General features: G+C 56.6%; 7 protein-coding genes across 7 annotated transcripts; 4 read left to right on the forward strand and 3 right to left on the reverse strand.

The window, feature by feature from the left end:
- Nucleotides 1-935: 935 nt before the first annotated feature.
- CCM_04676 (uncharacterized protein) lies at nt 936-3,800 on the forward strand (the record flags this gene model as incomplete). The annotated part of the gene is made up of 1 exon (XM_006669823.1): nt 936-3,800. One exon carries the CDS (start codon nt 936-938, stop codon nt 3,798-3,800), a length of 2,865 nt encoding a protein of 954 aa, XP_006669886.1.
- Nucleotides 3,801-4,568: 768 nt separating this feature from the next.
- On the reverse strand, nt 4,569-6,125 carry CCM_04677 (uncharacterized protein; the record flags this gene model as incomplete). Its single annotated transcript, XM_006669824.1, has 1 exon — nt 4,569-6,125. One exon carries the CDS (start codon nt 6,123-6,125, stop codon nt 4,569-4,571), a length of 1,557 nt encoding a protein of 518 aa, XP_006669887.1.
- A 2,797-nt stretch (nt 6,126-8,922) lies between these two features.
- CCM_04678 (imidazole glycerol phosphate synthase hisHF) lies at nt 8,923-10,644 on the forward strand (the record flags this gene model as incomplete). Its single annotated transcript, XM_006669825.1, has 2 exons — nt 8,923-9,048; nt 9,112-10,644. 2 exons carry the CDS (start codon nt 8,923-8,925, stop codon nt 10,642-10,644), a joined length of 1,659 nt encoding a protein of 552 aa, XP_006669888.1.
- A 474-nt stretch (nt 10,645-11,118) lies between these two features.
- On the reverse strand, nt 11,119-12,477 carry CCM_04679 (ornithine decarboxylase antizyme; the record flags this gene model as incomplete). The annotated part of the gene is made up of 3 exons (XM_006669826.1): nt 11,119-11,865; nt 11,928-12,105; nt 12,404-12,477. 3 exons carry the CDS (start codon nt 12,475-12,477, stop codon nt 11,119-11,121), a joined length of 999 nt encoding a protein of 332 aa, XP_006669889.1.
- Nucleotides 12,478-12,999: 522 nt separating this feature from the next.
- On the reverse strand, nt 13,000-15,257 carry CCM_04680 (GTPase activating protein for Arf, putative; the record flags this gene model as incomplete). The annotated part of the gene is made up of 4 exons (XM_006669827.1): nt 13,000-14,823; nt 14,882-14,992; nt 15,068-15,084; nt 15,143-15,257. The coding sequence occupies 4 exons, from the start codon at nt 15,255-15,257 to the stop codon at nt 13,000-13,002; spliced, it is 2,067 nt and encodes a 688-aa protein (XP_006669890.1).
- Nucleotides 15,258-17,262: 2,005 nt separating this feature from the next.
- Nucleotides 17,263-17,979, forward strand: CCM_04681 (clathrin-coated vesicle protein, putative; the record flags this gene model as incomplete). The annotated part of the gene is made up of 4 exons (XM_006669828.1): nt 17,263-17,299; nt 17,348-17,381; nt 17,522-17,617; nt 17,679-17,979. 4 exons carry the CDS (start codon nt 17,263-17,265, stop codon nt 17,977-17,979), a joined length of 468 nt encoding a protein of 155 aa, XP_006669891.1.
- A 1,544-nt stretch (nt 17,980-19,523) lies between these two features.
- Nucleotides 19,524-23,261, forward strand: CCM_04682 (uncharacterized protein; the record flags this gene model as incomplete). Its single annotated transcript, XM_006669829.1, has 5 exons — nt 19,524-19,606; nt 19,656-19,701; nt 19,958-20,027; nt 20,371-21,273; nt 21,328-23,261. 5 exons carry the CDS (start codon nt 19,524-19,526, stop codon nt 23,259-23,261), a joined length of 3,036 nt encoding a protein of 1,011 aa, XP_006669892.1.
- Between the last annotated feature and the right edge of the window lie 1,090 nt (nt 23,262-24,351).

A 24,351-nucleotide genomic window follows, 5' to 3' on the forward strand; every position in this document is an offset into this window, starting at 1 on the left:
GGCTCTGGCCGTTGTCTAGCAAATTGCTTTGTATGTAGACTGGAAAGCGGTAAAGAAACCTACTAAGGTAGACTGGTACTATGCCGGGCCTCTAACTCGATCAGTACCTTGCCCAAGTAGTATGTACTCGGAGGAACGAAAGATGGCACAGAAAAAGACACACATCAAGTGCACGTCTTGGTAGCTTATACCTTGACGTAGGCACATAATGTTAACCCACTTGCCCGTCTCGTCTCGTTTGTACGTACATTGATTGTATCATTGTATACCTACCTACCTACCTAGGTATGTACTGTACGAATTACTCGACACCACAAGTGCCCCCCCCGCGGCCACCCGCTTCCCGCTAACCTTGCTTCCTCCACCTCCACCACCCTCCAGCCCATCGAGAAGCGCCAGCCAGCTGGCTGAGGGATCATCACCTCTTCCTCTCTCTTCTTCTCCCACGCCTACTCTTCCTCCTCCTCAACACCCCCATCACCCTCACGCGCTCGGCTTTCCTTGTATTGCCGCTTCTCTCCGCCGCCCTCCCCAGCCCGGAAAGCCAGCGCACGACAGCTACCTACCTACCTACCTATATAAGCTGCATCCCCACGCTCGCGCCCGCGACGCCAGCTTCCCATCATTTTCTTCTTCTCTCGTCCGCCCGCCCCCGCGACCATGAGCTGCGCACTGTAGCTGGGCTTACTGGCCACATACAGCCATCTCGCCACGAGTATCCTTATACTACAGCATCTCCCTGTTCGACCATCGCATCCCCGTACTGCATCGCCTTTACCATTTATCACCACCACCATCACATGAATTGACGCCGCAACGACTAAACGACTTTCCGCAACCTCCCGCTCCAAACATCGCTCCTCGCCTCGCTGCAAAGAGACCAACCCTCAACACGAGCGTCTTCCTAGCATGCCACGGCAGCACAATTCGCTGCCATGGCCACCACTCCCTTTCTCAACTCCCCCTCCAGGCTCTTCGACGTATACACCGACAATGCCCCGACCCGCAACCTCTCTTCGATGCCCCGCGGCGGCTGCAACTTTGTCGACCAGACGCCTGGCACCGCCGGCCCCCGATGTGGCTGCCGACGCTTCTGGAAGTTCCACGCCGCCGACAATGTCGCTCTAGGTCAGGCCGGCTGGTGCATGTGCAACCATCATGCCTGCTTCCACGACGAGCGCCCACCCGACGAGGCCCTCGGAGCCTTCGCCGCCCCGCCCCCTACACCCGTCGTCGGCCAGGAAAACGAGAGGCCCAAGCTGACAGGTCGTGAGCCGCTCAGCCCCGTCGTTGACTTGTCCTTCAAGGTGCCGCCCGCCATTCCCGGCCTCGACATGGCCAATCTGTCCCCAGGGCCCCCGCCACTGTCCTTTCTCAACGACTTCCCCGACGATATGGAGATGACGAATGCCCCCAGCATGGCTCATCCCGCCGCCCCGTCACTCCCAGACACCCTCAACTGGGGCGATTTTGTCTATTCAGACAGCGACCAAGTCGTTCTGCCTCACATACCGCCCCAATGCCTCCTTTCTCAAAAGACAACCTCCACGACGTCATCAGTGCAGAACAGGTACCTTCGCCCATTCGCCGGCAAGGGCCTGCACACCCTCAGTGCTGTAAAAGAACCCAAGCAATCACCACTGCGCCAGGCGAGCGCCTCAAATGGCCAAGTCACCCAGCAAGTTCCCGCCGAGCAACCCCCCGGAACCCCCATGACTGGTGTCTCCACCATTGCCGAGCCACGTGCCTTGGAACGCAATCTAGCTTCCAAGGAAGGCCTCAGAAATATATCCGACGCCTTGACTGGCCATGAGCAGAGGCTGGACAAGCTTGAGACGGGCTCATTCGCTGCCGTCGCCGCCCACGACGACTGTGTAGACAAGCATGAGCATCTGGACCTGCGCATCACTGATCTGGAAAGCAAAGTCGAAGATCTAGAGAAAGTTGCCAATGACAATGACACTGTTGTCAGTCGCCGGGAACGTCAGGATGACGATGGAGCTACTGCTAGTATCATCTCCATTGCCACGAGCACTACTTCCCGCCCAGCCAGTGCCCACGACCTTGCCAACCAGCTGCAGATTCTTCAGTCCCAAGTCTCCCAACTACATTCCTTCCTACCCTCCAACAGTCATCCCTGGGAGGTAGAGGCTGTCTTTTTACCTTTTCCTCTCAAGAAGTTATGGCAAGACACGCACCAGTTCAAACAGGACCCCACTCTCAGCAATGACGAGTGGACGCAAGTTCCCCAAACCAACAGCGCCGCCATGTTTCGGTCACAGTCTCCCGTCTTTGGCGACTGGGCCACGCCTGATCACGACGCCGAGTGGCTTTTACCCAAAGCCTGCGGCGACAAGAGCGTCACTGACAAACGCCTCCGCAGCCGCGGACTCGTCAAGACCATTTCCGTCCACGGCCCCGACGCCCGCAGCGTGCACATGGCCGTCGTCTCGGCCTTTGGCAGCGTCTTCAATGAGATGCAGATCCTACCGCGCCGCCAAGACACGGACCCCCGCTATGGCAACTACCTTGGTCTACAGTCGTCGTGGCTCCCGCTGCGCAAAATTCACCGCGACTCGCGCCTTCGCTTTCTGAGCCCCGCTGAAATGGTGACGCCCGCGCTGTGGGATGTTCAGTTCCTCAGCTCCGTCATGATGCGGTCGTCTGAACCTAGATTGTTCATCACCCACTCGGACGCCTATCTACAAGACTACATGGCCTACGAGGCTGGCTGGACCTGGCAGCGCGTCCGCGAGCTGACGCGTGTGTACCCCGACTTTGACGAGTCCCAGCAGGTGCCCGAGGCCGACGCTCTCGAGGAGCACTGGTCCTGGAGCGAAACCATGGATGAGCCCCCCAACGTCAACACCTCGATGAGCCTGCGGCAGTCAAGGCCCCGCGCCACCGCCTCACCCTCACACGCCCGTTTTCCGCTCATTGAACGCTGGCGGTCGCAGAGTCCTGCCGTCGTCCGCGAACACTCACCCATGGCCAACAACAACCAGCCCTTTGGCCCACGGTCGTCTTCTCGCCCGCCACATGACCGCACCGCTTCGGCCCCCGGGCCCGTTGCCCGCCACACGTCCGTCGACAACCAGCGGCGCGTCTCCATGAATAGCCGTCGAGCATCCCCTGCCATGCGCATCAACGTCAGCGGCGGCATCATGAAAAATGGCCGCAGCACCCGCTCCCCTAGCAATGTCCTATACACGCCGCGCTGGACACATTCCCCTAGTCCTATGCCCTGGGGCGGTCCTCAGGACCGTCAACCGAATCGCGGTATTACACCATTTGCCTACGCCACGCCTCACAGCAACGCCGCGCCGCAGCAAGAAAACGGCTATCGCGCGCGCAGTGGTAGCGTAGTCCGCTTCGAGGTTGACCAGCCATACTATCGCCAACGCAGTACTAGTCGTCCCACGGTGGCCCCGCCGACGCCGATGTTGATGGACGACGGCGACGACATTGAAATCTACAACAGCGCGTCGGACGAAGACTACGAAGACGACGAGGACGATGACACAAATGTCGTGGACATGGTGACGGATGCCCAACAGCACCCGCTGCGGCCTCTGGCGGGATCCGGCTGGTCGGGGATGCCCCCGGAGGACGAGCCCTGGCCGGGCATCGAAGACGGGGCGCCGCTGCAACGCTCCGGTGACGCGGAGAATATCGATCCCAACGCCAGCGGGCCCGTGCAGGAGAGCGATCATAGCAGCCAGCCGAGCGAGTATCCGAGCACACAGAGGATTAAACAGGATGAGGACGACGAGGAAGATTTTCTGATTCATGAAGACTAGCAATCTTTTTGAATTGGAGGGACTTTTGTTTCTGGAGGGACTTTTGTTTCTGGGTATCTAGGGTACATGTTTGGAAAGGTACATGTTTGGAAAGGTACATGTTTGGAAAGGTACATGTTTGGAAAGGTACATGTTTGGAAAGGTACATGTTTGGAAAGGTACATGTTTGGAAAGGCACATGTTTGGAAGGGACGGTGGCTTGGGTGGTTTGTATGGAGGTTATGAGACATATTACCATGGGACATATATGGAGGGGAGGTTTTATATGGAGGATGGGGTTTTACATAGCTGTGGCAAGATTTTCTTTTTCAGCATGGGCATGTGCGAAAGCGACATTTCAACTCCAATAGTTTGTCAGTGTTGGACTGGCATGTATACAAAAGATATATAACAAGAACCAATTCCACAACTTGACTCTATTACTCACCAGCTTTAACCACTTTTGTCGCGCATCAGTTTCGTATGGAACCGTTTGAGGCTATCATGTTGATATTCTATCCAACTGTAATCTGTATATTCTAGATATTTCTTTTCTATGCAAGTATAATAATTCTGTGAGTTTGGTGTTCTTCGTCTCTTGTTTTCATTTCTCGCTCATCAATCCAACAAGGAAGAACAATATGCAAAGCTGGAGGGGGTATAAAAAAAAGGAGTGAACAATTCGTCTCTGGGCAGGCTTTCTTTCTTCTCCATTCCTGAATGGGGCCATTCACTGGCTGCTGCTCTATAACATTCTTCTAAAACATGTCATCCCGTCTTCTGGCCAGATCAATACCACGTGCCCGAGCCGTCACGCTCATGGCGAATGCGGCACTTGTTGGCCAGACACATTTTCTGGCGGCCGAGGTTTTTGAATTTCGGGCCCTGCGGACCGGACACGTAGTGGTACTGTCCAAAGAGGCGCCACTGGCGGACGTCGGCGAGCGGGTAGACGCCGTCGCCCCAGCGGCCGCGGAAGTGGAACCACGACGTGGGCGCGTCAGGGTTGGTGGCGGCCGGCGTAAGGCTCTCTGGTTTGTCAGAGGAGGCCGGGCCGGCGGCGTGGAGGAGCGGCTGGGTACTGTCGGGGTGAAAGTCGTCGTCGGACTGATAGTCGTAAAAGTAGGCATAGTGGTTGCGGGACGGGTCCCACAGGGGACCCTCGTCGGTCACGTCCTTGAGCATCTTGAAGGGCAGAATGTAGGCGTGGTCGCCAGGTGTGGCGTACATGGCATGGGAGCCCGTCGCCGAGTAGATGACGGGGCGCTCGGCCGCGTCGGGGACGCCGTTAAACGTTACGTTGCGCTTTTCCAAGGCCTCCCAAGCGTAGGCCTGGCCGCCCTCATGCTCGGAGAGGTACATGCCCTGGGGCACGCCGTGCTTGAAGCGCACCATGCAGTGCTCCCAGTCGGCCACGTGGTTGCCGAAGCGCATGGCGAGAACTGTCTGTCCGAGGTTGTACGAGTAGAAGAAGAACCAGAAGGCATCCAGTATGCCGTCCTCCTTGTCGACCAGGACGAGGACGGCCGGCGCGGCGGAGTAGCCGTGGGCGTCAGGTTTGTGACCCTGCGGCGCCAGCGGCTGCTGTTGCTGCTTATGCGCGGCGCCGGCCAGAACCTTTTGTTGCGTCGGCAGATTGTGCACAGCCCGCGACTGGCCATATGTGGAAGGCCGCGTGTGGGGGTGGTGAGGCGTGGTGGTGGCGGACGCTGTCTCATCGAGCGCAGCAGGCTCCGCGTCGGCGGCGTCGGCGGGGAACGCGGCGGGTACGTTGTAGCGGCTATGCAGCCAGGGCGGGCGGCTCTCGACGTCATTTTTGCTGTAGAGGAAGACGCTCCCGTCAAGGTTGTTGAGGTTGCTCATGCTGTCGAGATCCCAGGGCGCGGCGTCGTCGACGAGGGTCGAGTTGAGCTGGATGTCCATGTGTGTGATGTGGTCGCGCATATCCGAGGGCCAAAACTGCTCGCCCGAGTAGAGGTGAACGAGCGGTGCATGCTTGAAGACGAAGTCGGGGATATCGCGGCGGGACGTAGGCTTGTGATGACCACCACCACCACCGCCGCCGACATCGGGTGGGGGCGGCAGGCGGCCATTACCACCGTGCTTCTTGTGGCGGTAGTCGCGACGGGCCGGGTCGGCACGGAGGTGGTGCAGACCGCAGAGGGTCAGCCAGCGGCAGGCCTGGCGGTCGACAAAGTAGGGACTCGTGTTGACCCAGCGGCGGTCGCGGTCCTGCTTGACGGGGTCGCTCCCAGTGGGATCGAGGTAGCGTGGGGCGGCCCAGAGGACGTAGACGAGGACGGCAAAGGCAATCGTCGCAATGACGATGCGGTCTATCCAATACATAGTACTGGCGCGATGTGTATATGCAAAGAAAAGGCAAAGGAAACAGTGTCCAAGAGTGAAAATGACCGGCGGCTAGGGTGCTGAAGATTTGCGTCGGGTAACGACCGGAACAAGCGGATGCAGTCTAGTTTAGGCAAGCTTGCGCTACCTCATGGTTGGTCGGATATGTGCTGATGGTCAAGAGGTCAGAGGCGAGCAAAGGTATGTCGAGAAGAGGTGCAGACGGGGCGAGGAAGATGCCGATGACGAGAGATTTTGTAGAGACGGGAGTGTGCGAGCGCACCGCCTTTTCTGCCTGGGATGTGGCTCCCCGAGCGCCCGGTGGAGAAAGACGAAGCACAAGGCGCAGTAGTAGGCTGAGGGAAAAGAGGTGACGGATATAGATGGCTAGGCGAGTAAGAAATAGAGACTGGATAAGAGATGATGGCGGCCTGTAGAGACGAGACTGGCCCACGTTGTCGAGGGAGACGTGACCGATGGTAGGGAAGAGTTAGGTAGGGGAACGGTTGGGATGGGTGGGCCAAGAAGGACGGTGTGTGACTTGTGGTCTGCTGAATCGCCATCTGGCAGCCTGCAGGAGTGTGATTGGGTGATTGGATGCGACGCCGCTGGTGGCTGTGACGGTTTGAGGCTGGTGGGTTGAGGAACGAAGCCGAGTGGCTAGGGCGAGGAAGTGGGGTCAGGTACCAAGTACCACGCTAGTAACTAAAGAGGAGTACGAGTACGAGGAGATAAAGAATGAGAACGAGAAAAGCAGTGGATAATATTCAATAAAATTACGAGAATAGAAATTTGAGGTACCGGTGGTATATCTGGTGGTCAAGGGAGTGAGAAATAGTGAGCGCCTCTCTACTGTGACAGGCAAGGTGTCTCAGCCATGTAGGCAAGCAATCCCATTGAAATACTCCGTAACTTTGATGGCTATTTCTACCCCATATAACCTGCCTGCAATGGCTTTTTGACCTTGTACATAAAACGTCACTACTATACATGGCTTTCCTACCTAATATCTTGAAAATTCGTACGCCGCACGCCTTCTAACCCATAGACACATCATAATCCTCATCTTCATCCATCGCTTCACCCGCCTCTTCCTCCTCCTCCTCCTCCTCCTCCTCCTCATCCAAGTCCCCCCACCGCGCCGGCGTCGGCGTCGACCGTACCGGCTCCCGCACCGCCCTCTGCTTTCCCCGTCTCGCCGCCGCCAGCCGTCCTCTCCTCCCCCCAGTCGTGTCCCCCACCGTCACTCTCTTGCGCCGCGGCTTAAAGTCCGGCGCCTTGGTATCATCAAAGTCTTTGCCGTCGCCGTCGAGCGCGTACACCGTCACGTCGTCCGTCTGGCCCTTCATCTTCTTGACTGCCATTAGGTTCTCGAGGAAGCGTGCCTGCTGCTGCCGCGCGCCCGTGCGGTCCTTGCCCGGCGGCACCGCAATGTGAAACTCGGCGCGCGCGGCCGCCAGCGGGTCCGCCTGGTCCTTGGCCCGCGCCGTCGCGGTCTTTTCGCGCGTCACGATCCGCGATGACACTGCGCCCAGCAGATCAATGTCGCCGGGGACGCGCCGCAGCGCCGGCAACGCGTCGGCGTTGGCGTTGGCGTCGTGCCGCACAAAGAGCGTCTCGGTGCCAATGATTTCGGCCCACTCGCCCTCGAATAACCGTCCACGATAGGATATCAGTGGGTGGTCCGAGTGCAACTCTAATATTTGAATCTCGTTTCGTAGCTCAGGCCACTCGATCTGTAGAGGGTCGTTCCCAGGCGCAGCCGGCTCTGTCGTTGCTTCCCTCGTCGATGCGCGCGTCAAATCAATGGCCGCTCGAGCCGGCGCCTTACCCTTGGCGCGCAAAGACGGATCAATCATGGCGCCTCCGTCGTCTTCGGGTTGCGCCTCGTCGTTGCTGCTGTCCTCGTCCTTGATCTGCGCGCTGCCGCGAGAGCCCTCGCCCGCCGCACCGACAGGCGGACGCGTGGCGGCAGCGTTGCCACCCACGTGTGTGTCCTGCCAGTTCTTGTAGTATCCGCCTCGCGAGTGTATATTCATCTTGGCTGAAGTGCCTTTGAATTCGGGGTATGACAGTTCCAGCGGAAGGTAATACGTCTGCGCGCGGACTGGGCGTTAGCGAGCGCTCGTTGCTCAGATGAGCATGCACTTACCTCGGTTTCGGTAGTCGAGTACTCGTATTCCCACTCCTCCTGATCATCCTGCACCATCTGCTGCAGGACCTCGTCAAAGGCCAAGGAGCCCGTCTCGTCCTGGGCAATGCCTGAGCTTTCTGCCATTGTTGCTGCTGCCTGCCAGTGGTCGGCGCGTCTCAGCGTGATGTCGTGTCGCGTCGCATTCGAAGCGGTTTGCGTAGTAGCTTCAGGCGGGAGAATGCACTTTCATGCAAGAACATGCCAATCGCAGAGCCGTTTCCGGTTCCTTCCTCAGCTCATGTTGATGTAGCTCTGAACTTGCTAGTGTGGAGATTGCCAGCGCGGGCCGCCGATGCAGGACCCAAGTTTTTTTTTTCGTCATCCAGAAATGAACGACTGCCCCGCTATCCGGAGCGCAAATTCGGGGCCCTTGTGATAGACAAGCCCAAACCTTGAGTCACTCTGTTTATCCCTCTCATCCTTGCACTCGACAATCCAAATACCCCCCAACCCGTGCCTGGTTCGCCTCCGTGCCTCTGCAGGCGTCACAATAGCTCGCTCTCATCGAATTTTCTCGCCGTCACTCCGAACCTGTCAACCCTGCGGCTGCCTGCCCCGCGCCAACAACCCCGCGACGAGGCCACAACCCGTTCAAACACAACAATGTCCAAGACCGTTCACCTGCTCGACTATGTCGCGGGCAATATTCGCAGTCTAGTCAACGCCATAGAAACGCTAGGATACCAAGTCGAGTGGATCACGTCCCCCGAAGACGTGCCCAAGGCCGAGGTACGGCCCGTTGCGATACTTTCATAACCCCCCAGCCTGCCCACTGACCAACACACCGTGCAGAAGCTCATCCTCCCCGGCGTCGGCCACTTCGGCCACTGCCTCTCCCAGCTCTCCCAGGCCGGCTACTTGCCTGCCGTGCGACAGCACATTTCCGCCGGCAAGCCCTTTTTCGGCGTCTGTGTCGGCCTGCAGGCCCTTTTTGAGGGCTCCGCCGAGGACCCCGACGTGCCCGGTCTTGGCGTCGTCGCCGCCTCGCTCGACCGCTTCGCCGACGCCGACAAGCCCGTTCCGCACATTGGCTGGAACGACGCCGACACGCGCGGCCGCGCCGTCTACGACCTCCGCGCCGGCTCCAAATACTACTACGTCCACAGCTACAAGTGCCCCTACACCCCCGGCGTTCTCGAGAGCCAGGGCTGGACCGTCGCCACCGGCACGTACGGCGGCGAGACGTTTGTCGGCGCCATTGCCAAGGGCAACGTCTTTGCGACGCAGTTTCACCCTGAGAAGTCGGGCGTCGCCGGTCTGCGCACTATTCAAGCGTTCCTCTCCGGCGCCGGCGCAAAGAGCCTCGGCGCGCCCCTCGAAGCCCAGCCGGCCGCGACTGCCGCGCAGGATGGCCTGACAAGGCGCATCATTGCCTGCCTCGACGTCCGCGCCAACGATCACGGCGACCTCGTCGTCACAAAGGGCGACCAGTACGACGTGCGCGACAAGGGGCCTGACAACCACGTCCGCAACCTCGGCAAGCCCGTCGACATGGCGCGCGGCTACTACCACGACGGCGCCGACGAAATCACCTTTCTCAACATCACCTCGTTCCGCGACTGCCCCCTCGCCGACCTGCCCATGCTCGAGATCCTGCGGCAGGCCTCGCGCACCGTCTTCGTCCCGCTGACCGTCGGCGGCGGCATCCGCGACACCGTCGACACGGACGGCACCAAGGTCACGGCCCTCGAGATTGCCACCATGTACTTCAAATCCGGCGCCGACAAGGTGTCGGTCGGCTCCGACGCCGTCATCGCCGCCGAGGAGTACTACGCCCTCGGCCGCAAACTCTTTGGCCACACGGCGATTGAGCAAATCTCGCGCGCCTACGGCAACCAGGCCGTCGTGGTCAGCGTCGACCCCAAGCGCGTGTACGTGCCCAAGCGCGACGCCACGCGGCACGCGCTCATCGAGACCAAGTTCCCCGGCCCCAAGGGCGAGCCGTACTGCTGGTACGCCTGCACCATCAAGGGCGGCCGCGAGACGCGCGACATGGACGTCGTCGAGCTCGCCCAGGCCGTCGAGGCCATGGGCTGCGGCGAGCTGCTCCTCAACTGCATCGACCGCGACGGCACCAACTCCGGCTTCGACCTCGAGCTGATTGCCCAGGTCAAGGCCGCCATCAACATTCCCGTCATCGCGTCGAGCGGCGCCGGCGTGCCCGCCCACTTTGACGAGGTCTTTCGCAAGTCCACCACCGACGCCGCCCTCGGCGCCGGCATGTTTCACAGGGGCGAGTACACGGTGCGTCAGGTCAAGGAGTACCTGGACGCGCAGGGCCTGGTGGTAAGAAAGTTTGAGGAGGATGACTTGGGGCACTCGTGAAAAAGACGAGGGGCAAAAGAGGGCAAAAGAGGGCAAACAAAAGGGTTGGCAAGTTGATTATGACGGAAAATAGGAATGGGTTCCGGGGTTTATGTTATAGACACGCACAAGGGAGGCACTCGCGCTGCGAAATGAAAGCTACATTTTTATGTCATCCGTCGCATGACTGGCTCATCATACATCAGAGTAAACAATTGTGAAGAATATCAAGTTCAATCTAAAGTCTCAATAGAATATGTTTCTTACGCCAGCTGAACGTGCATCTCATACTTCCTTGAGCAACCAGGTCGCAAGGAAACTCACAAACGACCAAACTGGAAAAGACGCGCAGGAAAGAAACAGATATAACAAGTTGCTCAATTGACTCCGAAGCACGACGAAACAAGAAAACAAAGTCGGTATTTCACCAAGTGCAAGAGTTGCCAAATCAGAAAGACTGGCAGGCAAATCAAATAAGCTTCCAAAACATCACATCTAGAGCTCCATGCCCATGAAAAGCCACTGGTGGCTTGTGACGTCGACGTCGTTGGCCCAGTGGTCGAGGGTCGTCATCTCGAAACCGACCCACTGGAGGCTCTTGGTTAGCTCGAGGGCTTCGTCGACGGGCATGCGACGATCCATGCATGTCACGATGCTGACGCAGCCGAGCGGGCCGTCGGCGAGCTCGATGAGCGCCATCAAGGCCTTCTTCAAATCGCGCCCCGCGACGCCTTGGAGGTCAAAAAAGACGAACAGAGACTTCTCTCTGCCGTCCTTGCTGGCCAGGAAGGCGCGGAAGCTGGCGCCACCGCCATAGTCCCATACCTCCATCCAGGCGTCGACTTCGAAGCCGCCTTTCGGCGCAGCGTCGTCGCTGGCAAAGAAATGGTTGTCCGACTCAGAGAAGGCGCCGTCACTGCGGTCGGCACGGGCGCGCAGCTGGTTCTCTGGTGGTGGCGTTTGCAAATAAGCACCGCTCAGGCCGGAGCCATGCATCGACAGGTTCCTCTCACCGCGGAATGCTGTCTTCATGGGCTCGCAAAAGAATCTCTCACATTCTTCCCTGATTACGAGTGCTGCCCCCCCTCGCCGATCCCGGCGGCGGCCGCCTGGGATGTCGCGCCTCTTGTTTTGCTTGGGCAAGAGGGCGAGTTCGTTGGATGAGGTTATGGCGGCGAGGGGGGGGCTTGTTGGTGGGGATGGGAGTCCTGAGGTAGGGACCTCAGGAATACCACTCCGCCCCTACGATGGTCATGTCAATAGATGCTTCTTTTTCGAGAAGCTGAGGGTCTCTTACCTGTAACCCCGGTAGTGCAGTAGTGGAGGCCCTTGAGCTGGGCCGCGGTACCAACGATGTAGCATGAGGCAAGGACATTGACCTGGGCAGCAACGTCCTCGCCACAATTACTACTACTGTAGTTACTCTGTTTATTCATGGGCGACATTCTTGATGATTTCCAGGGTTGCGTCTCGAAGTTGATCCTGGTGGTGTTTGCGGTGGAGTGGTTGGTCGGTGAGTAAGCGGTGGCGATTTTTTTTTAATTGGTCTTGACAATCAAGTCTGGTTGTTGGCGAGCTTTTGATTTTTCGGATTGAATCCTGGTACGCAAGTGCAGCCGTATAGCAGTCACAAGTGACGATGCCTTGGAGCAGTGTGAAGCGGTTTGGGGCGGACTTGGTGTGGTGTGGAAATGTTGGTGATTGGAAAGAGGGAGAGAGAAAGACACCGAGGCGGACCAGAGGCTCCTAATAAAATGGTGCCATGGTCTGCTGACCACACCCCGGCTGCACGGCGCTGGTGGAGGAAGGCTGCAGCAAATTCAGGCTAGCGGCCAAGCGGGGTACTGGCGCCATTTCGGCTGCCGCGGAGCGGAAGAGCCCATGTACCTTCACACCTTGGACTCATACAGGAAATACAAAGGACCCTAAACTACATCTCGCTGGAATCTACCAGTCATCTAGCACCGCCAAGACACACTGTCCCAAGCCCGTTTTACAGTCGCGAGCCAGAGCAACGGATGACACGGGGTTCGGTGCCAAAAGAAGGCCAACCTGAAACAATTGGTGCTCCTCAATACCTTCGCCTCTATTGTTTGCTGAATTGGCCTCATTATGGTCATCCGTCGCTACCATTCCCCAGATTGTCCGCGCCCCTTCACCACTGTCTCAGTAATATCGGTTGCCACCTACGCCACTGCAAACACATCAGCACAACGTGTACCAATAAGCTGCTTCTCGCGTGCATCAAAACTACGTGTCTCACACCATCTCACCGTCTTCTTGGACTACTTTGACGTCACTGCACCTTCAACTCGAGTCCGCATGACCCTTTTGATTACACATTGTAATTATGGTTGTATCCTATACTCATTAATATCATACATGCCGCGCGCTCAGGCTTGCAAACGCATCCGGGCTGTGCCGCCCGTTGTTGGCCCACGCCATGTCCAGCCCCAGATTCACACTCTCGCGGCTGATTTGCCGCCCAGTCTTGTATGCCTCCGCCGAAGCCCCAGCCGGCGCTGTGGGAGCTTGCTGCATGGCCGCAAACGGGTTCGTTCCGGGTAGCGGCTGCGATGCGCTGCGTTGTTGTTGAAATCCTGCAGACATGCTTGGCGCTGCAAAAGCATCCACTGCTTGGTTTTCCGGGATGCTCTGCGCTTGAGCCTGCAGTTGCGGCTTTGAAGATTGACCGTACAGCGCCATGATGGATGTTTTGTCATATCGAGGAGCTTGATATTGCTGATAGGCCGGCTGAGGCTGGAACATCTGCTGCTGTTGAAGCCCTTGCTGCTGCTGGAACCCTTGTTGCGGGAACCCTTGTTGCTGGTACCCTTGCTGCAGGTACCCTTGCTGCTGGAACGGCTGCTGCTGGTACGGCTGCTGCTGGTACACTTGCTGCTGCGGCTGCTGTTGGTACATTTGTGGATGTGGCTGCATATACTGTTGCTGCTGAACACCAGGTGATGGCATCCTCGTCTGTGTATTGAAGAATGGGTTTGTCGCAGGTGAGGCCAGTGGCATTGGTGACGTGCTAAAAGTCGCCGTTTCCGAAATCTGGCCTAGCGGCGGTGGTGAAGCTACTCTTGTAGGTGATCGTACAAACGGGTTCGATGCCATCTGTCCGCCCATCTGGTTCATGCTCAATGTCATGCCAGTTTGCGTACCATACAGCGGCTGCTGCTGCTGCTGCTGCTGTTGCTGCTGTGGCATAGCATGCACTGACTGCGAAAAGTAAGGATTATATCCAGTGGGCAAGGAATTGCCGCCGCCGGGAGACAAGCCCAATCCATGCTGCAGTTGAGGGCTGGACGGTGCCGAATGCCCATACATTGGGAGCTGGGGCGGCATCGGCAGCGAAAATCCTGCGCCATTGGAGGAAGTCCCTGTCTGCTGCCCAGAGATTGCCAGATTTTGGAACACCTGGTCAATAGGACTGGGTTGTGCAGACATGGAGCCGAAGTGATTCGTCGGGATATTGTAGGGGTTGGTACTCTGCAGCGAGCCCGTGGAGTGAGCTGTTTGAGGTTGGGCGCGGTTCAACATGTCAAAGGGGTTCGTAGACGTAGTCGAAGAAGATATCGGGCGGTCCGTCTCGGATCTTTTAATGACAGTCAAGCCCCCTGTTAGGCCCGCGGAGTTGGGTATCATAGGTGTCATGGACCTCGTCGCGCGAAGCGTCTTTTCCTTGGGCGGCGCAGGGGGCGGTTGGTCTCCCTCACCCAGCCGAACGAGGGCTTCAACAGCACGTTCAACATCACCACTAACTCCCTTAAGCACGATAGAGTTTCGTTGGTTGTTCTGGAAGCCCATATCTCGCAACTTGGCCAGCTTCTTCTCTGTGTCGTCTGGAGCATCATAGTCCACGGTGGCGCCAAACACCTTGGAGGGTTTATTTGTCAACGTAGGCGATACCGGTGCATAATCGCTAGCCGACCTATTGGGTACATTTTTGTTTCGCGAAAAGGCTGCGCGGAAGCCAAACTTGGAGTTCTTGGGTGGCAGTGGTGGAGGTGTTCCCTCGTCGGAGACCGGGCTCCGTGGCTTGCTGGACTGGGCTGCCACGTTATGTATGTACTTTTGTCGTATGAAGCGCTCCATGGCTGAATCGGCCTCGTCAGAGTCAACTGGCACAGGGGCCTTCTTGTTCGCCGGGTTGTATATCTGGTTCGAATTGACATTGCCGACCTTGCGCATGTTCTGCGTACCTCTGTGAGCTTCTGGTGCCTTTTCAGATCTAGAATTTGGAACGGCTTACATCGACTTGTTCGTTTGACCAACTATCCATGCTGAGCGATTTGACTTTGGAAATATGGGTGCCGAGCTTCCGGTGGATGGTTGCACAGCGCATGCAGAGGAATACTCCCAACTAAGATCAAAATCAGCTATTGGTCAAGGTCCTGTCTTGTTATAGACATTTGGACAGAGTGAAAGGTGTTCATACACTCCAAGATGCCCATGCTAGAAATCGTTAGCTCAAAGCGGCTCAATGATATGCACGGTGCATGTTGTCACATACCTGGATTGCGCGCATAGCAGTCGGCGCAGATGTTGTTGCCCGCGACCGTATGAACTAGCTCATGAAGCTGCTTCTCATTACGCGCCTGCTGGCGCTTGCTGATGACTCCGGACATGGTTGCGGAAGGCCCAGAACACGGCCACACACGGCTGAAGGGGGGTGTTTCAAAGATGTGTGGCTTGAGATGAACGGCCACGACGGCAATGCGCTCGCGTGGGGTACGCTGCCGAAACCCGGGGTCGAAATGCGAGATGCCGGGCAAAGGGAAAGAGTTGATATTTTTGCAGAAGGAGAGTCTGTGTGGCCGGAGCAGGTTACGCTGGCATTATCGTCGAGGAGGAGGTGGCGGAAAAGGAGCGTGTGCCAGGTCGTCGAGGGGCGAGCACTGGCTGTACAAGAAACCAGAAAGGAGCAAGGACGGAGAGAGCAGTACTAGAGGCCGTTTCTGGAGTAGAACCAATGCGACAGAACTAAATGAAAAGAAAAGAAAGCCCGGCGGGGAAGAAGAAGAAGAAAAGGAGGCCGCCGAAGCCTAAAGTCGAAGGGGATGGACGAAGGAGACGAAGTCACGAAGTCGATTGCTTAATAAAAAAGGAGAGGGATGGTAGCCGCAAAGCTTGGTTCAGGCTAGGTCCGCTCGCAGCCCGCTGTGGCGGCGATGTTAGGCCCTTGGGGAGCTCCTCTAGGCGTCATGTAGACGTGAGTCCACTGTACCTAAAATTGGCCTAGCCGCAGCCTTTTGGCCGCTCGGCCGCCAGGCTGCAGAAGCGCTGCCCGACTTCATTATCCTGGATACCTAGGTAGTGTGCGGTGAGGTGGATCCGTTGACGCGGTGCTAAAGGTTTATTTACGAGGGCGTTGAATGTGTAGAATTGAAAGGCATGAGATGGTGAAATAGGACCACGTCGGCTCCGTCGGCTTGCTGTCGGCTTCCATGGAAATGCAAAGGAGAGGCGCTTGATCGGCGGTATGTCACCGATACACATCGCAGAAGAAAGCGCAGCTATGATATAATGATGCGATTGAAACGCATATCTCATCAATGTTATTGATATCCCCGGCGACCTGTAATACCGGCTGTATTCATCATTCCCGTCACTAGTAACCAGTTTGTCCGCTCCAGCGCTTGGTCAAACGTCAAACCCATCCGCTTGGCCAAACCCATCAAACACACGGCTCTAGCTGTCTGCAACGAAACCAGTTTCAGTATATATGAGCATCTTACTTAAACGTGTCTTGATCGACGAATGAAGCGGTTTACAACCATAGTCAATGTATATTTGGATGGTATATCTCCAAGTACACTTCGACATTGGTACTGCAGCCCGCCTCATGTAGCTGCGGAAATGGCCTGATGTGCTGTATTAAGCGCCTTGAGCTACCTACACCTGCCGTGGCTCCGGGATGACGGCAGCTGATGCCCCGCTGGCTGAGTCGCGATACCTGCGCGTTGGTCTGTCACCACGCTGCGGACGAGGTACCGCGTACCTAAATACACCTACCTGGTAGGTACCTGATGCCCTCCAGGTCCCTGAATGTCGCCGCCTGGCAGGCTCCAAGTTAAATTCACTAACAAGGCAGGTGCGGCACGTACCTCCTCAAAGGTAGACGGGTCTCTTAACATGTACTTTGATGGATGCTTGCTTCTGTCATCGGGAACTGATCGACAATTGTCCAAATACTGTAGACAAAGAATAGCATTCAAAAACAATTGACAAGGTCCTGCCAGAGACATCCGTTGGTAAAAGTGCCAACAGGGTGGAGGTACCTGGCGCCTAGCACTGCCCAGCCCACCCCAAGAGCTTGACCCAGCCTCACCCAGTCAAAGAGGCTACGTGCGCAACTGCGTAATCTCTGGGTCAACACCTTTCAAAAACGCTCCCAAAACTTCCTCCCTCCACCACCGTCCCGTCACGCGCCCGCATCCAACTACGTATTCGCTCGCCTCGCCGCTATCTCATCCATCGTTGATACTTTAACATAAACCAACGGCCGCCTGTCTTTGCAGTCCGCGCCGAAAGCCGTCTCCAACGCCCTGTCGCCGAGAGGACACTCTCCAAGCTTCGAGCTACCAACCCAAACCCCACGAACCACAACAATCACACACAGTCTCGCCCACCATGACGCTAAAGGAGGAGTTTCAGACAAGAAATTTCAGTACGTTGCGCCATTTGAGATAGAGCAGTTCTCTGTCGGTACATGTAGCTAACCATCCTTGTCCAGGCATTTACGCGCAATGGTAGGTCTTTCTCCTTATTTCGACCCGCGGCTCGCGACATCATCTGTTCTTGGCGAACCCGAGCCAGATTAATATGCCCAGAACGGACGGCCACCGCATGATGACGAAAGACCACGATGCTAACTTGATATGCTATCCAGGCTTGGAATTCTATCCATGATTCTCTGCGTTGCGCTTGGCATTGCCAACATCTTTACCATTCACCCCCTCAAGATCATCTTCTGCGCCTTTGCCCTGTATGTTACACAGCTTCTTTCCACCCGCGCGGTTTTGCAGCTAACCTTGCCCCGTACACAGGGCCTCGGCGCTCTTCATCCTCTTCATCGAGGTGCCCTTCCTTCTGCGCATCTGCCCCACGTCTGGCAAGTTTGACGCTTTTGTCCGCAAGATTACCACCAACTACCTGCGCGCCGCCGCCTACGGCGTCATGTCCGCCATTCAATGGATCAGCCTCACAACCGATACCAGCACCCTCATCGTCCTCGCCGTGTTCCTGATGCTCACAGCCCTGTGCTACCTCCTTGCCGCCATTCGCGGTCAGGCCTTCATCGGCAGCAAGACGCTCGGCGGCGCCGGTGTCGCCCAGATGATCATCTAAGCTGCGATACGGACTGGCTTATTGTATGTATTCGACACTACGATGCGCGACTGCTCTAGTGCATGTAGGAGGAGAATGGAGAGAGGAGAGTGGGGGAGCCCGCGGGTGGCGGCCAAGCGCGTGGACCTCGGAGGGCTGCCCGCTATGAATCCATGTTTTATTTTGGCTGGGAATGAATAAAGAGCGGCTATGCATTTCGTTACTTGAAGCATAGCTTTTTTGGCGTCTGGGACGAACCCGTGGATTTTCTACGTATTTTGTTTTCTTGTCTGCTCACTGATCATCTGCTACGCTGGTATTGCCATTCAAGCTGTTTTTCTACCTATGGCTTTTACAACTTTCAATTTACAAGATTGGAGCTTAATACGATGAATGCAATGTACAGTCGTCATATACGTGGGCACCTATTGGATAAGGGAGGCGGGTGGACTGGTCATGGGATGAAAACGCGTTGTTTACCTACGTAGGGTACCGTCTTTGTACACCTATGTAAGTCGTATGCGCTGCCACAACCAGCTAATACCCAGTAATTAGATCACCAGAAAAAAAAAACGAAGTCCCTCCGGCCACATGCAGAAATTTGGCAGAAATACACGCGAGGCGAAAAACAAGAGCGACGTAGAGGAAATGGCAAAAAACAAAAGATTAAGAGCGATGCGTGATCTGGGAATCGAACCCAGGGCTCCCCGACGTTGCGGATGGCAACGGAGAATTTTACCACTAAACCAATCACGCTTCGATGAATGAAGGCGACTTTTTAGACACTATGAATGTAGAGACGAAACAAGTCCATATAACAGCGGCCGTTACATTTTCAGTTGGGCTGTAAATACTTCACAAGGTCACAAGCTGGTAAGCTAGGAATTGGAACAAACCGTTATTCGAACATCAACTTGTCTACATTTCTATGCGTAACCCCACTCATACATCCCGTGAAACTCAACCCACGCTTCGCATCACAGGGCATCTCCCTTCCTAGTTAGCTACATATGATCGACTCCTCAGTAGGCCTGGGCTTCAGGAAATCCCAATGCCATAGGAAAGATCCATAATACCCTCAAAAGCCCACACTATGATCTGCACACTTTCGCCATCGCCTTCTTCCTGGTCTTAGCGCCAGCCTCGACGTGGACAGCGGCCTCGGGTAGCGGTCCGCCACTGGCAGAGCGGATGGCGTAGTTGCTTCACGATTCTACGTAGCGCACCATGCACCACCAAGCAGCCAATTCGCCGAAGTCCGTACCTAGAAAGGGCGCAGGGCTGTTGATGTCTCTGATTATGTCGTGTCGGAGCAGATGGAGGGTCTGATTATCGTGATGGCGGCGATTCTTGGGATGCCACGACAAGTACATTTATACCTACAACGTTGGCAGTTTGTACCTAGGAGTCGCATCATTATCAGTATCAGCCGGTTTCAATACTGGAAAAAAATAGCATTATTATCCTCGTCTACAATTTTCAATTGGATAACCCAGTGATGCATTTTATAGGCGTCGGGACTGAAACAAGTCTAGTCAAAGCCACTCCTGGATGCGTGCATCATTATGTTGCCTGTGTGCAACCACTGGGTCATGTGCCTGAGCCCCACCACCTTACAGACAATAAATCGGCAGGGCCGCTACAGCAGGTTAGCAGGCTTGAACGGGGGGATTTAAGCAGCAAAAGCACTAGCGTAGCGGCCTTGAGCGCACCGACACACTAAACCTTGGCACACCGCCCACTGTAAATCCCGCTAACTCAAGAGTGGCCCGGTACAACTGTCGCCCTGGCACGACTTGATTGTCACTAGTAACGCCCGCATTCTGAACCCCCCACTGCTCGTCGTCCTCCAATCGCCATCACTCTAATGATAACCCGAGTCTATTGAGTCTAAAAGACGCCAATCATCTCGTTCCAGGCCTCGAAGCCGCTTCTCCTCGTCTCGCCACCTTTCACTTGCTAAACGTCTCTTATCACCGCCTCCTCTGACTTGACAGAGGCTGCACCGTCCCCCGACAAGATACTCTTTGTCCAGTCTCTACACGAGTCGTCGATAGCTCCTGGTTTCGGTAAGTCGGCTCTGACGCAATCGAAGCTTCATCATCATCCTCGGCTCTGTGCCCGCCACCCTGCCCGTTACCTATATCTCTGGGTTGCTGTTTCTGTTCCAATTGGGGACAGCGGTCACCAATCTGCAACCTCTGGCGTTGCCGAGAGCCCTTTCGACGGCGTGCCCTCTCTAATTGCCGACTACCCAAGCCAACGCTGCCATTTACATTTGAACTGAGCCCGCATGCTAATGAGCCCGTCCAGAGCCCAGCGTATTACCGCATCTCCATCGCCCCCCCCATCATCCGAACATCGATATACATTTTCTTCATATTATACCAAACCCAAATATGAGCGCTCCAGCACCTCCCGTTGTGCCCCCGCGGCCCTCCAAGAGTCCTAGCATGGAAGCCCAGCAAGCTACCGAGGCACCGACTGTTCCTGCTCGACCTGCTAAGAAGAGTCTCGTGCAGCCCAGGCCCTCCAGCAGCGACCGATTTGCCCAGTCGCCTTTGCACAGTGGGTTCCAGCCCAAGGGTCAGCGCCCGACCAGCTCTTCTTCAAGCCACGACCAATCAAGTTCTCTGAATGAGCCCATCGACCGCCCTGCCAGCGTGTCTCTACCCTCGCTTGGTGAAGAAGGCCTCGAATACGGCGTCTTAGACACGCAGGCCGAGACAGAGCTTGGGTCGTCCCATCAGACCCGGACCGTCGGCGACAACCTTAAGCTACACGCTCCCAAGCCCTCTCTGCCACCCGGTAGCGCCAAGCAGCAGATCATGGCCGTCACAAGAACCGACTCAGACAAGGCTGCCTCCCTTGGACTCGGCAAGTCCTCTAACGGGAGTGATCGCCCGCCCTCCCGCGATCCCATGATCCGAAGGCCCAGCTCGACCCTTTCGACGCACAGTGATCACGGCAATTACATCGATGATGAGCATGGTATTCCTAAGATTGGACAACGCGTGCCCATGAACAGTCATCTTGGCGACGTCCAGGCCCCTTCTCCTGCCCCGGAAGAAGGCAAGCGACACCATACCCGCAAGCATTCTGCCCGTAATATGCCCCCAGGGAGTTATGGCCTACACGGCCATGGTGTCGATCCCCAGGACAGGCTGGAAAAGGCCTACCACGAAAAGCACCCAGAGCTCGCCGGCAAGGCAAAGAAGCACAACATACATGACCATCGTCAGAGCGACTATGCCATGAGCAGTAACGATCTCAACCGCATGGTTCGTGATACCGCCAGGCGTCGTCCCACCTCGAGTAAGAATTGCAGCACTCCCCTACAGGTTCTCACAGTCTGATGAAAGTATCCAGGTCTCTATAACGAAGCCATCTCTACACCCACTGAAGATGTCGCCTTCCATGCGAGTGACGAATACGCATTCCGCATTTCCACCCCGCAAGACTCGTCGCATGCTGAAAAGGGAAGTACCTATTTCTCCGAGGTTGGTTCATCTTCCAAGGCCACCGATGATGAAAGGTCGTCTGTACTCCACGCCATCCACGTCGACGACTCAAAACATCCCGAGCACTACTCGTATGGTACCGAGAATCCAGAGGCTGAGAACTATCATGCTCCCATTCTGGCTGACGACGAAATTGAAGCCGATGCCAACGTGACAGCTCGGAATCCCGCCATCCGACCTGGATTTGATCGTTCGCGCTCTTACGATGCTGATGAGCCAAAGATACCCAGTATCCGTCATACTACTCATGATGAAGACACTGACCGTGGCTTCAACTCGACACCGCTTGATGATGTTGAAGAATACGAGCCACTTTTCGACGAAGAAAAAACCCAAGAGGAAAAGAAGCAGGCAGCTGCTGCGAAGAGGGCGAAACGCCAATTCCCCAGTAAGGATATCTGGGAAGATGCACCAAGTAGTGTACACTACTCCACCGAGGTTTCAACACCGGACGTTGAAGAGCAGAACCAGCGCCCCAAGTCGAAAGCTTCCTTCTCTGAAAATAGGTCCATCACACCCGCGCAAGCTTTTGCGCAGTATCAGGAAGAGTTGGCCGAGAAGGAGGCCGGTGGGCGCAGCAACAAATACTTGCCACTCTCTGCTGATACGAAGCCAAAGTGGATTGATCATCAATCACATCTCGGAGTGTCCAAGGCTTCTAGCTCGAGGCGTTTTCCGAGCAAGGACATTTGGGAGGATGCGCCTGAAAGCCACATCCATGAAGCAACCTTGTCCGAATCGGCCGTAGAGGACGAAAGCAAGTCTGACGATAGCAAACCAGATGTTCCTGCGCGACCCGCGAAGAAGGTTGCTGAAGAGTCGCAAGCTCCGCCTGCTATCCCCAGCCGACCTAAGCCTGTGCAAGCTGGCGACGATGCAACTAAGCAACCGCCTTCCGTTTCAGAAAAACCCAAGCCTCACATCCCCGCCCGTCCAGTTAAGAAGCTCTCTGGCGACTCAAAGGATAGAGAAGCTGTCAAGCCACCCAAGCCACCAGTGCCCAGCCGCCCGGCCGGCGGCAAGATTGCTGCGCTACAGGCAGGGTTCATGAGCGATTTGAATAAGCGGCTCCAACTTGGACCCCAGGCCTTGAAGAAGGAGGAGCCAGAACAACAAGAGGAGGTTGTTGAAAAAGAAAAAGCCCCGTTGTCTGATGCCAGAAAAAGTCGCGCGCGGGGTCCTCAGCGCAGAGCCCCGGCAACGGCCGCATCTCCTGTAAAGGAACCGTCTGCCCTTGTCCTGTGTCTCTCTCGACCGCAAACTCTTTTCAGCATTGATTCGGCGGACAGGCTTGTCGTCACCGAGGAGTCGCGCGAGATCGCTACGGAGCTGAGCAAAACGACCCACGAGCCTGTGGAGGACTTGGCCAAGTCAAGTGGCCACGAGGCGGGCAAGGAGGCCAATAGCCCACCGATCAAGGAGGCGAGCAAAGACTTGGAACCCTCGATATACAAGGAGCCTAGCCATGATGCGACCAAGACCGTATCTGTGCTCGCAGATGACGATGTCACTGACCAGACCAAGACCGTGGAGCCTGCGGCAGTCGCCAAAGATGGCCTTGTACCTGATCTCGTTGAGAAGCCTGTCACCGCCGAGCCGGCCATAGAGGCGGTCGACAAGGCGAGCACGGATATTGTCAACGCCAAGTTGCCCTCCTCTGAAGTCGAGGAGAAAAGTGCCCTGAAGGTACAGGACCTAGACGCTGCACACGACTCGGCTGCAAAGGAGCAGGACATTGGTGACGTGCCTCTTACGCATGCTCAAGCGGAAGAAGATGTTTAAGCGGAGCACAGCTGTTCTTGTTACTTTGAACTTGATAGTTGAATTTTCAGTCTAGTGTTTTCTGATAAGACGTTTTCAATTCAGTTGTATTTACAATGCAAACATGTACTATCTCGTGCATGTGCGTATCGAGCTGACCAGGTGAGACTCGGCATGCAGTGTCATGTGTGATTTTAGAATACACTTTGCTGCTTATAATAATACACGGTATTTCCCTTGCACCATAACGCCCTAAACTACCGGCCGCTCCAACCTGAGCGTGCCTGTCCCCCTTGGCGGTCCCGCTCCAGCAGCTCGTCAAAGTCTCTCTGGGCCTTCTCCTGCGCGGCGCGGTCCGCACCGTCGCCCGAGTCCCCCCAGCTACCGCCCGTAGACTGCGCCGGTGGCTGCTGCTGCTGCTGCTGTTGTTGAGGGGCGCGGTGCGAGTGCTGGCGGAGACGGTCCCACGCGGAGCCGTTTTGCGCGGATGAAGCAACGGGTGAGCCGTCGTCCAAGTCGGGGCTTCCCCAGCCGGCGCTGGCTTGTTGCGTGGTTGACGCGGACTGACCATAGTTGCTGCTGCTGCTGCTGCTGCCCCAGCCGCCGCTGCTTTGTGGCTGCGTGCTCTGCCCGTACTGTTGCTGCGTCTGTTTCTGTTCAGCCTGCTTGTATGTATCCCAGCCAGACTGCGCCGCGTCCTGTATCGACGACTGTTGCTGCTGCTGCTGCTGTTGCTGCTGGGCATCCTCTGTTCCCAACGAGGCCGTGCACGCTGCCGCTCCGTCACCGCTCCAGGTTTCGTCACCCTGGCTCGCGTCGCTGGCGGCGGCGTGCTCGTCGTCGCGCAGCCCGCGCAGCCGCGGGTCCTCCTTCATCTTCTGCTGTTCGTGGACGGCGCTGTAGGCCATGAGCGGGGCGCGGAGGGTGAAGCTGAGGGCGGCCGAGTAGGCGACGTAGCGGGCGCCGTGCCACATGGCGAGGCGCAGGTAGGCGCCGGGCGGGGCGGGGTGACCTGGGGCGTCCACATGGGGAAGCGCAGGGTGCGGCGGCCCCGCCAGGTGAGGGCGAGGGCGGCGCCGCTGAGGGCCCAGCTGATGACGGCCATGCGGTC

The sequence above is a fragment of the Cordyceps militaris genome (genome assembly GCF_000225605.1).
Source record: "Cordyceps militaris CM01 unplaced genomic scaffold CCM_S00003, whole genome shotgun sequence".
In the NCBI taxonomy this organism is placed as follows: Eukaryota; Fungi; Ascomycota; class Sordariomycetes; order Hypocreales; family Cordycipitaceae; genus Cordyceps; species Cordyceps militaris.